The following is a 13270-nucleotide window of genomic DNA, read 5'->3' as shown; positions in this document are numbered from 1 at the left end:
TGGGTTCAGAAGAGAAGCCTGTAAAAGCGCAGTATTTTCAGCGCCCCAATACCATAAAGTTCCGAGACGCTGATTGGCCATTAAATTCACCTAGCAATAGTACATGATTGACAGATTCTCTGCAAATGTGGGTCAGTCTGATCAGCGCCCCCAGAACAGAGACGGTAGGAGTCTGTCTGTGGAAATCCACAAATTAATGACAGTAGATAGGGAAATGTAGTTTATATAATTTGTTTTGCTTATAGTTACACAGTCTAGAGAGTAAAACAGACATTTATGAGTTAATTTCTAAAAATATATTTTACGTTTCTCTCTTCTTATCAGGGAGGGCGGTGCCCCAGCGCCCCCTATGGGCCGGCCGCCACTGATCATATCTCTCCTATACTAGCTTCTCTTCATTGGCTTCCTGTTAGATCAAGAATAGAATTTAAAATCCTTATATCTTTATATCAGAGATCTGATTCCTTCTTATGTTCCTAACAGAACACTTCAATCTCATCTGCAGGTTTACTAGTGGTTCCAAGAATTTCTAAAAGTAGAATGGGAGGCAGATCTTTTAGTTATCAGGCTCCTCTCCTGTGGAACCGACTACCAGTTTGAGTCCATGAGGCAGACCAACAACAGCAGATTCATTCTGATGTATCTGATCATTTTCATTATGGCCACTGAGCTTACACACTCCTGAATTAATCAGTCTTCCCACTAATGAAAGACAGGAAACAAAGGAATTGGCAAAAGTTCAGGAAGTAGTGGAGTTGGGCATTTAGCCCATTTTCTATCCACTTCTGAATTCAAAATTATTCACCATGTTTTGTTGGTCTGTTTTGCTGTTTTTTGTTTTGTTTTTTTGTTTTTTTTGCTCAAATAACTCATTATGTTCTGTTGTTATCTACATTGGAAAACATAAAAGTTCAATCGATGAAAAACCGTACAATATAAAAATAATTGACTTCTGTGGTCATTTAAGTCACACAATTATACAATCAAAAGAATAATACAAATTACAGTTAAGAATTAAATAAAAGAATAAACCTCCTTGTGTGTGTTTTTTTATTTATTTTTACATATTATGTAATATTTGAAGAAAAAAAAAAATCCTATAACCAGAAGCAAATTTTCTTTACAAATGAGGCCTGCATGAAAAATTAATCTAACAGCCAGGTCTAAGCCAAGGTCTAACACTGATGTAACCCATGTGGATGATGGACCTTGTGATGTTTTTTTTCCGGGGGTCCCTGACAGCCCCCTCCTCAGGAAACCCTCGCATCACCATTGGGTGGTGCAAGAAGGCGCGCAGCTTCCCAGGCAGCCTGAGCAGCTTGTGCGCATGTTTTCATAGACTAACGGGGCAGGTCTTCATCGCTGCATGGACTGATGCTCATTTGGAAGAATCGACGGTTCGAAAAATAGAATCCAAACCAGAAAAAGGGCATAAAGCAGAGGACATCATGGGGAAAGTGCAGGGCGGGATGAAATGTGTGAAATATCTGCTCTTCGGCTTCAACTTCATCTTCTGGGTGAGTCCGAGCTGAAAATGGAATTATGATACATTGTTGTTGATATTGAACACTCGGATGTGCGCGAATTCTGATCCTTTCTATTTATTTATTTTTTCCTGTGTATATAAATAGTTATTACTTAGATTACAGTAAAGATGATAATAAAGCTGCGCGCTTTTCCAGCAAAATAAGCAGATTTTTGAGAGGAGAAAAAATGCTGCTGGTGCGACTGTAATCTGCTTCATCTCGCAGTGGTGTTTACATGTTAAATATTACAGCACGCCATAATGTGCACATTTTATATTGGGTTTATAATGGGGGCATTAAGAATTTTAAAGTGATAATTTTTTTTACAGACTGCTCTTTTGCACCTGTTCAGTCCACACAGACCCTATACATCTGCACCACTTTCCTAAAAATCTTAAAACACAAACATCAATGTAATTCTGTTTTTTTTTCATGCATTTTAAAGTGGTTACAATTATTTGTTTGTTAGAGATGATTTCATATATAAAATCTGTTTCAAATTATTGATATTTAATCTAAAGCAAGTGATTTATTCTGCAGGAAATAGGCTCCTGCAGTTTAAATCAGAGCTGCACTCTGCTAATTTAATTGTACAAGTCACACCCAGGTTTGATTACTACTTTGAAGAATGAAGCAATCCATTAATCGAATATTTATTTCCTCTTCAAACTTATTTATTTGTTTTACCCCACTTCATGTCAGACACATGGTGCTAAAGAATCTCAGAAAGCAGCAAATCCTGCTCCAACAAAAAAAACAACAAAGGAACAGATCAAAGCAAAGACATTTATTAGAGTAAAACCCTTTTTACATTATTAATATGTTGTTTAAAATGAAATGCAAAAAGGAAAATAAATAAAAGAATGTTTTCATATTAGGGCTTCCTAGATAGAAAAGCATTTTTCTGTTTTCCTTTCATATATTTTCAATCTTGTGCCACAATCTGAATTTTTGTTGGAATCGATTACTATTCATTAGGTTATGTCCTTGTTTTAAATGGAATTGATCTACTATTAGCTGTAATGTTAGACTAGAGCTACATTTCATTTGCTGCTTGTTGGAAGAGGTAAATCAATACAGATAAGAAAGCAAAAGCCTGTTTTGGTTGTGAGCTGTGTGTACTGATGCTTTACTGTTAAATGATACAGTATGTATGAGTTAAAGAGGCAGCATTGACTGCTCTGTAAGATGATCTCTTGTCTCAACTCAAACTGACAGCAACCTCTTTGTTTTTGTCGTTTTGGGACAGAAAGGAGAGCTCTTGTGATTGGAGCCAAAAGAGGCGTACAGTGCATTGTCATTTTGGGGTACAGAGCCAACATGCAGCCAATGCCAACGTGAGTTACATCACCAAGGCACTGTGAGGCTGGCACAACCAGTGGCTGAAGTGCATCCTGGGAGATTGCCCCCTGATCTTCTTGTTCTGATATAATAGTCCATGTAGGCATGTGAGATTCTGCCTCTAAAAGAGTCAGAAGAAAGAAAAGCAAAAGGCACAAACTGAAACATAAAAGATTACAATGTACAAAGTGTGTTTTTAAGATAAAAATCGTTTTTCATCCATATATTTTGATCGCTCAATGCTTTGATGATCACACATTTAGGATTTCTCTTTAGGATTACAGTTCTCTGTGTTAAATATATAAAAGTTTGGTGGCAGAGATTATTTTTATTTCATTTTTTTTTTTTTTACTAAGGTTTATTTCAAGCCTAGCTAACTCAGAGAGGAGTAAGGATTCACAGCAAACATACTTGAACTTTATCTTTTCAGTTTCTTTCAGCCATTGAAGAGATGAACCATTAACATTCCTGGCACAAGCCTATTTTGAATAAACAGAAGGAAAAACAGACCATGAGCGTCAGGAGCCTCTTTACTTAGGAGACAGGAGCGCCACCTGCAGATATTTAAAACATAATACATCTAAGATCTGTGGGTTTTAGTTGTATTAAAGATCAGGTATTTTCCCAGTTCTTAAAAATTTCAGCCTAACTTTAAGTTTCTATAACTACACATCACAGATCCCACATGTCAATATCCAAAAAACAGCAATGTAGTTAATGTGGAGAAAAAAAAATCTAAGCACAGAAAGAATCTTTTGCATTCAAGATACCAGACGTTGACCCATTACATAAAAGTTTAAGAACATAGTTTTATTGGACTGCTTGTGAAAGCAAATCTGTTAGGCTATGATCTAGCTCAATTTCCAGAGCTATATTGGCAAAACAGGAACAAAAAGCTTAAAGCAATAAGGTTTACAATAAACAAGTAATGTTTTACTTTGTTGTTATTTGCCCATCACTTAACATAGGCCTATTTGTGTTATTAAGCCAACACAGTTATTGATTTTGTGATATGATCATTTTGCAGTTGTCGGGCCTGTTGGTGTTGACGGTGGGACTGTGGCTAAGGTTTGACTCCGCAAAGTTCCCGCCGGGCGATGGGGCTCCTGAGACCTTCTTCATTGGTATGTCACCATTTTTCAAACCTGCTTCACTCAACATTAGGGTTGTCACAATAATAAAATTTCAAACTCAATATTGATTTACAGAAAAATATTTGATACTACTTTTGATAGGCTACCACTAGAATACAAAACAACAAATAATTAAAGGCTAACATTAACAATAGCAAAATATGCAAAAAAAAAAAAACTGCATTTTGTTTTAGCCAAAGTAGTATTATATCTGGATACAGTGTGTGTGTTTGTTTGTTTTTATCCTACTTAACATACACCTTCAAAATGACTCCTAGATAATACCTTCTTATTTTTAGTTAGGATTTGTATTCATCATTACTGAAGTGATATTAATCTTTGTGTCAAAGTTTACTCCATTAGCAGCTAAAATTCAAGCATTTCTACATAATTCTGTGCATGTTACGGTGTGATCTTTGCCCTAAATGACTTTCTGTGGTTTTAGATATCATACTCAGTATGTTACATTTAACTCTTGAAGTATAAACGGATATTCGGATATTTAAGCTGATTAGTTCAAATATTTGACGTCAGTCTGAGTTTAATCTAAGAGCATATTTTGTCACTGCCTGTAACTGAAAGCTGTTGATCTGATAGTGAAATTTAGTTCATCTGCATTTTGGAGTCTGGTTACTCTTATTTTAGCCTGAACACCCGTAGCTACTATGTGGGTTTCAGTTCAAATGAGTCAGTAACACCATGGTAATCAGATGAGCTTTGGGTACCTTTAGCAGCGTTGGCCGGTACCAAGCCAAGCTTGACAATGAAATGAGCTTGTTAGCATGAAAACTAAACTTCAGGCATCATGGATTCTGTGCCTTATTACTGTTCCTTCAGACCATGTTTTCAAAATTAAAATCAAATCTTATTCTTACTTTTATCAAAGCAACTTGGGCATCAGTTACACCTCAGTAGAATGGCAGACCCTTTGCTGCCATATCATAACGAATTGCTGCAGTAATGCATGCAAATGGAGGCCCAACAGAGTATGAAATACATAGAAATAAACATGCTTTTCAACAGCCTATAATTTCTGTTTAAAATAAATATCTATTGATCTCATCTTTGCCTCGGAAATCAAAACCACAAGAAATAAACATAAATATTTCAGTGTCTGAAACAAGAAATAAACTAAACAAAAAGAAAGCATTGTTGCAAAATAGAAGGAAAAATAATGATTCTCAATTTTGAAATCGGAAATATTGTTGCATGCAATTTCATCCCTATTTATTCTAGTACCCCTAAATAAAATACAGTAAAAAAGCTGTTTGTACATGTATGCAATCTCTGCTTCAGCAGTCAAAATGAATAAAGATGAAGGTTGCAGTCAAGTACTTAGGGTGGAAAAGAGCTGTGGTTATTTGTGCAGCCCATTAATTTGCTACTTACCCTACATCTCGTTTTTATGTTACATTTGGGACTACTGTTATGTTCCTTTAAGGTGGAAGAACACTGCTGGCTGCCAGGCATCAATTTCCCAAGATGTATGCATCCAAAACATCCCTTTCTCAGATGGAGTGTTACATGAACATCCTTAAAACAGTTTGGTTTTTATTCTGAAATATTGTGAGCGTTTGTATTTAGTTCAACAGGGTTTTGTGAAGAGGTTGAAGAGCATCTCTTTACGGTTGCAGCCAGGACCCCTCTTTGTTTTGAACAATCTGAATTTTGGAAATTGTAAATGCAAATAGCTAAGTTACAATGTTAATATTTTATAAGACAATTTTTTTGGATGACCAGCTTTGGATTGTTTTATTGGATTGATAAACCAAGTGCTTACTAGGATTTCTAGAAATAATGTGTTAAAAAAGGAGCATGAACTTTTTGACACTTTGTTTTCAGGTGGCTTTTGAATACTGAATACATTTCTTGCAAAACTCCCACTAAACACACAGCAGATTATTAAGACATACAGTTGGAAAGACAAGCAGCCCTCAGTGTTAAGTCCCAGTAGAACAGGCTCTCTATTTCTTGTTCAGTGTAGGAGCGCACGCTTTGAAAGAAGTCTGTTGTTGTTGCTCCCGCTGAGAACATGACCTAAAATGGTGACTTCACTTCGCAACCATCCAATAGTTGCTATCTTGAGAGCAGAGGAGCAGGTTGGGCATGTCAAACGGAAACTCTCTTTGTAGAGTTTTTTTTTAATTCCCCTGCTGATACTTTAATGCACAGAATAAATGTTTTTTTTCCAGAAGCCTGTATAAGCCCAAGCTCCTTGCAACACTGTTTGTTCATTTTTCATGACTGTTAAAGACAAATAAGTGCAGCTTTGAAGCATGACAGTGGGAGATCAAAATAAAGCACACACTGACGGTTTAAATTCAGTTTTTGCAAAGTCAGAGAAGCGGTTAAAATTATATTTTTGCAGTTTAATTAAATGCAAATAGCTAATTTAACAGTTAAATTAATTTGCACTTTGCATGTCTGCATTTCAGCTACTATATAAGATAGTAATTAATGATGAGTTAATAATTAATTGAGGAAAAAATACTGATGCGTTTAATGCTTATTTTCCCTTCTGTAAGAGGAATTGATATTTGTGGTACCAAATCAAGGTTTGCATAAATCGTATAATATTATGAATATTTGATTTTTTTTTTTTTCCCAGGTGTTTTTTTATTAGATTCAGAGTGATAAATAATTTTTTTTGGTTGATATAAAATATTTCCCTCTCTACATAATGCCAAGCTGATTAATGGTACTTTTAACAAGCCAATACACCCCTCCAGAACCCTTGATCTTAGAGGGATCATATTACAAGTCATTTTCACCTACGTATGTTGATTTAAGGCATTGGAAATCTGAGGCGGCCTAAGTAAACAAGCAGAAGAGTGATTAGAGGAGGCAGCTCAGCATCTCCAATTAGTCAGCGTGGTGCAGCGTAAATCCAATTTGCTGTTCTTATTTTTACAAAATTAGATTCAAGTTAAATGACACCAAAACCAATTTAAACATCGGTTTATCTAAAACATGGTGCAGAAAAGAAGTTACAACAAATAAATGCCATCGTAGTTCCTAAAAACAATAGAAAGGCACCGAGGTGGTTCATTTCAGACAAAGAGAGCGAACACAGAGCTACCTTAATGAGAAGGAAGGACAGCATTCCCTGTGGATGATTCACTTGCAGTTCTGTCACCTTTGCGCTTCCCTGTGTGTACACAACTATCTCGTGTGTATATAAGATAGTGACAGAGCTTAACTATGAGATAATGCAGATGTTTACGGTTACAGTTGTGTTTCTATCCGATACCTGCTTTAAAAAAAACACCAGGGCTGCTTGGGAAGCATCTGCAAGATGTCATTGGTTTTACAAACAGGAAGTTCTACAAAAGAACAAGTGTTGAAATGAATGACTAATGGAAAAATAATGTTTTTCTATGTGATGACATCTTTTATATACAGTGGAAGCTTTCTTGGCCTCTTCTGTTTTCCACTGCAAATCCAGATCATTTGCTTTAAAGCCATGCGTTCAGCTTCCTGCAGGTCAGCTTCGCTTTGCCTCCCCTTTTGTTCGGTGACAGCAAAACAACAGCTTGCGACGGGCCCATGTGCATTAATTATATTGCTGTAGTGATTAGGCTCCAACCATAGACCTCAGGGAGCCGCCTGGTGTATAGTTGCAGCGTAAAGGACCCAGTAGTGAAGGCTGGGAGTAGAAGAGGTGACGTCAACCAGACTGGAGAGAAGCAGAGACGGTCATGGTTTCCAGCGTTTATAAGGCCCAGAATTAGATTTCCAGTTTTATAAAACCAATTGTCTTAGGTTTACTGCTTTAGGGTTTAGGAACATGACAGAACACAATCTATAACTGGAAACTGTCACATTTAATGGGAACACTAAGGCAGAAATCCAAATTCCAACATACAAAATACTGAGAACCAAAAATAAGATATGTCAGGGAAAAATAAACAAGAGGTGGTGTTTATATTGGGAGACCGAACCAACACAGGCTAATCAGCAGATTGGGAGCAGGTGTGAACAAGACCAACTAGGAGGAAGCCAAAGGGGAAGGAAACAAACACCAGGGGGCAACAGAGGGTAACTAAAAAACTCAGCACTGGTAGAAATCGACTACAAAGACAGAAAACTAAGAATAAACCCAAACAGGGGGCAGAACCATGACAGAAACATCACCAACACATCAAAAGAACACTGGAAACAAATTCATTTCAGCTCTGCTTTAGATATAACAGGGATTAAGCAAAGACTCCACAAATTTGATCCTCTGGTTACATGCTGAGGCTTCAGAATCACGTCATTTTAATGTTTCTGAACATCAAAATGTTTTTTTTTTTTTTTTTCAAATGGACTGTTGATTATTATGAAAATTTTAAACTAAATACTCCAAAAATAGTTTGAAGACTACTACATCTGTAGTCCCTGGCATTTCAGTACGAAAACAGCAAGAAAACACCAAACCATCAGAGATTAGACATCAATCAATTAATCATTCAATTAATAAAATAGCACCTTCCAGTCCAATTTCTCTATTTGACTTTTGATTTAGATGCCGAGTTTGCAGTCTAGTAAACCCATTTACATGCAACCATATCCTAAAAGCATTTTCTTTTAAAAGAGCAGTCAATCTGGCAGCAAGCGCTTCTCCCACAGAAAGCTGTGAAAAGCTCAGTGAAGGAGTAGGCTGATCATCAGACTGAGAGGTGGGAGGCAGCTCTGAAGATTTGAGCTAGTAAAGAAGTTTCCACCTACACATATCTGCTGCTACTCAAACACAACAAACAGGCTTTTTATAAACCTCCCCACATACATGAAGGAACATGTGACTATGCTGCCCCCATCAGGTGAAGCTGTAAACTGCAAGAATATAATCATTCTTATATTCATCAGATTTTCAAAGAAAACCTAACACTGAATGAATCTTTCTTTGTCTTTCTGCAGCTGTTTACATCCTTCTTGGAGCAGGAGGCCTGATGATAGTCGTAGGGTTCTTTGGTTGTTTTGGAGCGGTTCGGGAGTCCCAGTGTCTTCTTGCATCGGTAGGTTAAAGCAGTCAGAAGGGATTAAATGGATTGTTCCCTTACCTTTGATGAGATCTGAGACTTATATCTCATAATCTATTTTATAATATAATATCTATCTCACAATAAAGTCGGTCTAAGTCTCATGTTTTATGTCTCAGTTTTTCCTTTAGTGCATTTTTTCTTTTTTCTTTTTAAGTCGTGACAAAAAGTTTTTGAAAAATAAACAAAGGGTGGATTAAGTTAACAGATATACATGTAATTTATCTTCCACAAAAATGTAAAAAGTAATAAGTTAAAAAGATTCAGATTCTGTTTTAGAAGTATTTGTATCTTGAGTCAAATAATGTGCTCTGATATGAATAATCACTGAGACCAGCTGAGGCATTTATACATGTTTACATATTGATAAATGAGAATCTTTGAAAAATAAAAGTCTGGTTCCTACCTCTGCAGTTTTTTGCCTGCCTTCTGATCATCTTTGGAGCAGTGATCACTGCTGGTGTGTTTGGATTTGTGAACAAGGATAAGGTAAAATCAATGTTTAAAGAAACGATTAGCCGATTACCTCAGTTTTTCAAAAGAGCACTCACTAATCACCCTTTCTCTTCTCTGTTTTTCTGTTATAACAGATTGCTGAAGATGTCCACAGGTTTTACAGTGACTCCATTGACAGTACCAACCCTAATATAACTCTCATAGTGGATATTTACGAGAAAGCAGTCAGTACAGCTTAGCTTTTAATCCATTGCTTCCTTGAGAATTGAAGTAACAACCTAATCATGTCCCTTTACCTTTTGCATATACAGCTGAATTGCTGTGCATCCACTGTTATAGAACCATGCGATGAACGTACAGTCATGGTAAGCTGATTGTAACACTTTATAGCCACATAGCAGCAGTGTAGCCACTTTGGATCTGATCATGCATTTCTGCTTATCTTTTAAACCTTCAATTTGTGACCTTTTAGGACTGTGGTGTTGCAATAGAAATCTTCTTTGAAGAAAAGCTGCACATCATCGGATTTGTAGGGATTGGCATTGCTGGAATAATGGTGAGAATTTTGACAGTTTTCACTTTAAATTCAAAGAAAACATTTTTAAATGCTTGAAAATATTCCGCTAAAAATACTGGCTTGTGGTGTTTATTAAATTATAGATTAGATGTGATATTGAATTATGTCTGTTTTCAGGTTATAGGAATGATCTTCAGTATGGTGCTGTGCTGTGCGATCAAGAACAGCAGAGAAGTTATATAGACGGGGGGGTAACACACCCCACAACCTGCCCACATCCACTCACTAAGCAACAACCAGACCCCTACATACGCGCACAACCCTTTATAATCAATGTATCCATATGGGTAAAGCAGCCTCACCTCTTATAGATCAACTGTAGAGGTGGGGGGGTACCTGCACTGACTGCATTCAACACAATACGCTGGATCGATTTCCAACCTGCTCCGTGATTTTACCAGCCCAGAAACAGATTTATTATTCTGTTCTTTTCCATTCCTTGTGCTTTGCTTTTTGGCACAGCAATGTGACATTCCATGCGGTCAACACGTTTGTGTTCGGCTGCTGGTGCTCTGCAGAGTTTGTCTTACTGCACTGTAGCTATAACACAATACGTACGGCCTTCTGTGACACGGGAATGTTATGTGGAGGGAGTATTGCTGTAAATACTTGACACGCTTTCAGTTGATTCTATTTATCCTGTACATTCATTCGCTTTTTTGGGCCTTAACCTTGTCATTCTTTGTTTTTACTAAGTTTTGAAACTAGCCGACCTTTTGCAGTGTGAACTTCAATAACGTGCCTCTTTGAACCTTTTAAGTCATAGACAGACCTCCAGCTACCTATTAGTGTGTCTTTTTCATAGGTTTAATATGTACATAACAACTGTTTCTGCTCTCTGCCTCCTCTTTTAAGTATTTCTACTGTAAAACACGCCTGGAAACTTTTGTAAATCTATAAATTCTTCTGAAAGGTCAGTAGTACCGTGTGTTGTGCTGAACTCTTGAGCATGTTTAACTTTAACAGTAAGCTAGTTTGCAATTTGTCTGACTGGATGTACTTTTTTTGGGTGTGCCAATTAGATATAAAGTAGAAGATAATATAGTTTGTCCCCATGTTAATGATAATAAAACGTTCTGGGTGCTTGTATGTATGTTTGTTTTCTTTTTTAAACTCTGTGTTTAAAAGGTGTGTTTCATACTTAAGGAAGTTAAAGCATCACAGCAAGTCAGCTAGAAAAGAGAATCAACATGTAGAATATTTTGTGCAAAAGAGTTAAAAGAATATTACAGGTGATAATCAAAAGTTTTTGCTCCTTTTTTTGCATTTCTATAATGTAATTCAATTCAATTCAGTTTATTTATATAGCGCCAAATTCACAACACATCATCTCAAGGCACTTTACAGTTCAACCAGATCATACAGTCAAATTGATTAAAAGTTTTCTATCTAAGGAAAACCAGTTGATTGCATCGACTCATTGACTTGAAGGCAATCCCTCACACTAAGCATGCTTGTAGCAACAGTGGAGAGGAAAAACTCCCTTTTAACAGGAAGAAACCTCCAGCAGAACCAGGCTCAGTGTGAGCGGCCATCTGCCGAGGCCGACTGGGGTTCAAGGAGACAGAAGCAGATATAATCAGTTTACAAATAGATTTTGGGGTTTTTATGCAACAGATCAACATAACTTGCTTGTAATTGTGACATTCAAAGACAAGGATTCAAGTTTTTTAAACTGAGCAAATCAAAGAAATAACCTTCAACTCACACTTAACAGGAGCCAAATGATTGCTTTAAGTTTTTAAGCAAAGAAATATTTGGGAGTCTGAATAAGAGAGGGAATCAAACTTTCCATACAAACAAGGCGGAGGTTTGTTGATATTATATTAGACTGGACAAATGACAAATCCTTCCAAACTAAACTTATCAATTTTTTTACAATGAAAGCGAAAAAAGCTTAAGGCTAAATGTTACATACCAAATTGACATTTGTCTCTTAGTTTAGTTCAAGGGTATTTTGCATTAGAGAATACATCAAACACACAGTAAAAAAAAAAAAAAGTTGAAAGAATAAGACTCTGCAGGAGGAAGCAAAAAGCCAGACTGGGTTATCTGAAGCCTCCACCAAAAACAAAACATGCAAAGTAAAACAAAAAGGAACATACACAGGAATACAGGTACATCTACTTTGTACAGCTCTATATATATATAACCGCAACAGAATCCTTGTTACAATGTAGTGCTGTTATTACCGACCTGTAATATAAGCTGCTAGCCAGCGCCACAGCTGCTCTGGGGCACTGGCTAGCAGCAAGAAGGTTACTGGTTTGAATCCCAGCCCTGGGTCTTTCTACATGGAGTTTGCATGTTCTCCCTGTGCATGCGTGGGTCCTCTCCGGGTACTCCTGCTTCCACCCACAGTCCAAAAAAAATGACTCTAAGGCCGAGTTGTCAAGTAACGAAGTACAAATACTTCCTTACTGTACTAAAGTACACTTCTTAGGTATCTATACTTTACTCCATTACTTATTTTTCTTTCTACTTCTGAATTCCACTCATTACATTTTCACACAAGTATCTGTACTTTCTATTCCTTATATTTGTAAAACAAATGTTACTAGTTACTTTTGGCTTCGGTTTTATGTTTATAAATATTTATTTTAGGTCATGTGCTCCCATCCATGGCAGATCATTGGCTCCATCCACATCTAGAGAAAACTAGTGTCATTGGATGAGTCATATAATGCAAACACATTGGTTAGCTAAAGGAAATCATCAAAAGCAAGCAGGTGTTCTTCAAACTGCTAACGTGAATTGTCTCTGCCATGCTACGATGTCGGATTCAGAAAAAGATGTCGAATTGTCTGAAAGGTCGGACACAGGCGAGAGCGTATCGGGAGACACAGACCGACAAGACCTCCCTCATCCTTGGCCCCATCTCAAATCATTTTTTCGAAATAGTCGAAAAATGTAGCTTTCAATTCATATAGTGGCATCTGGCTGTGTTTTTTGCTTTTTTTTAGGTTACTTTATACTTTTAAGTATTTTTGGACCACATACGTTTTCACTTTTACTTGAGTAAAGAGGTCAAATTTATACTTTTACCAGAGTGTTTTCAAACTGCAGTATCTATACTCCTACTTAAGTAGCAAATGTGCATACTTTTGACACCACTGTTAGGTTAATTGACTTCTCTATATTCTTCTTAGGTGTGAGTGAATGGTTGTTTGTCCCGTTGTCTCCGTGTTGCCCTGGGATGGACTGGCGACCTGTCCA

At 36.8% G+C, this 13270-nt stretch overlaps 1 protein-coding gene and 1 long non-coding RNA gene across 2 annotated transcripts; one reads left to right on the top strand and one right to left on the bottom strand.

Moving 5' to 3' along the window:
• Nucleotides 1–1309: 1309 nt before the first annotated feature.
• On the top strand, nt 1310–11143 carry tspan2a (tetraspanin 2a). Its single transcript, XM_038278446.1, has 8 exons — nt 1310–1517; nt 3895–3991; nt 8900–8997; nt 9436–9510; nt 9612–9701; nt 9789–9842; nt 9950–10033; nt 10172–11143. Exons 1-8 carry the CDS (start codon nt 1449–1451, stop codon nt 10235–10237), a joined length of 633 nt encoding a protein of 210 aa, XP_038134374.1. The 5' UTR covers nt 1310–1448; the 3' UTR covers nt 10238–11143.
• Nucleotides 2306–7316, bottom strand: LOC119778981. Its single transcript, XR_005280159.1, has 3 exons — nt 7080–7316; nt 3279–3346; nt 2306–2988 (listed from the first exon to the last, which is right to left on the bottom strand). It is a non-coding gene; the product is annotated as an uncharacterized LOC119778981 (long non-coding RNA).
• Nucleotides 11144–13270: the final 2127 nt, after the last annotated feature.

This window comes from Cyprinodon tularosa, unplaced genomic scaffold, assembly GCF_016077235.1.
Source record: "Cyprinodon tularosa strain WSP-4 unplaced genomic scaffold, ASM1607723v1 ctg141, whole genome shotgun sequence".
Classification (NCBI taxonomy): Eukaryota; Metazoa; Chordata; class Actinopteri; order Cyprinodontiformes; family Cyprinodontidae; genus Cyprinodon; species Cyprinodon tularosa.
Note: the sequence above shows the minus strand (reverse complement) of the source record. Positions and strands in the feature narration are given on the sequence as shown.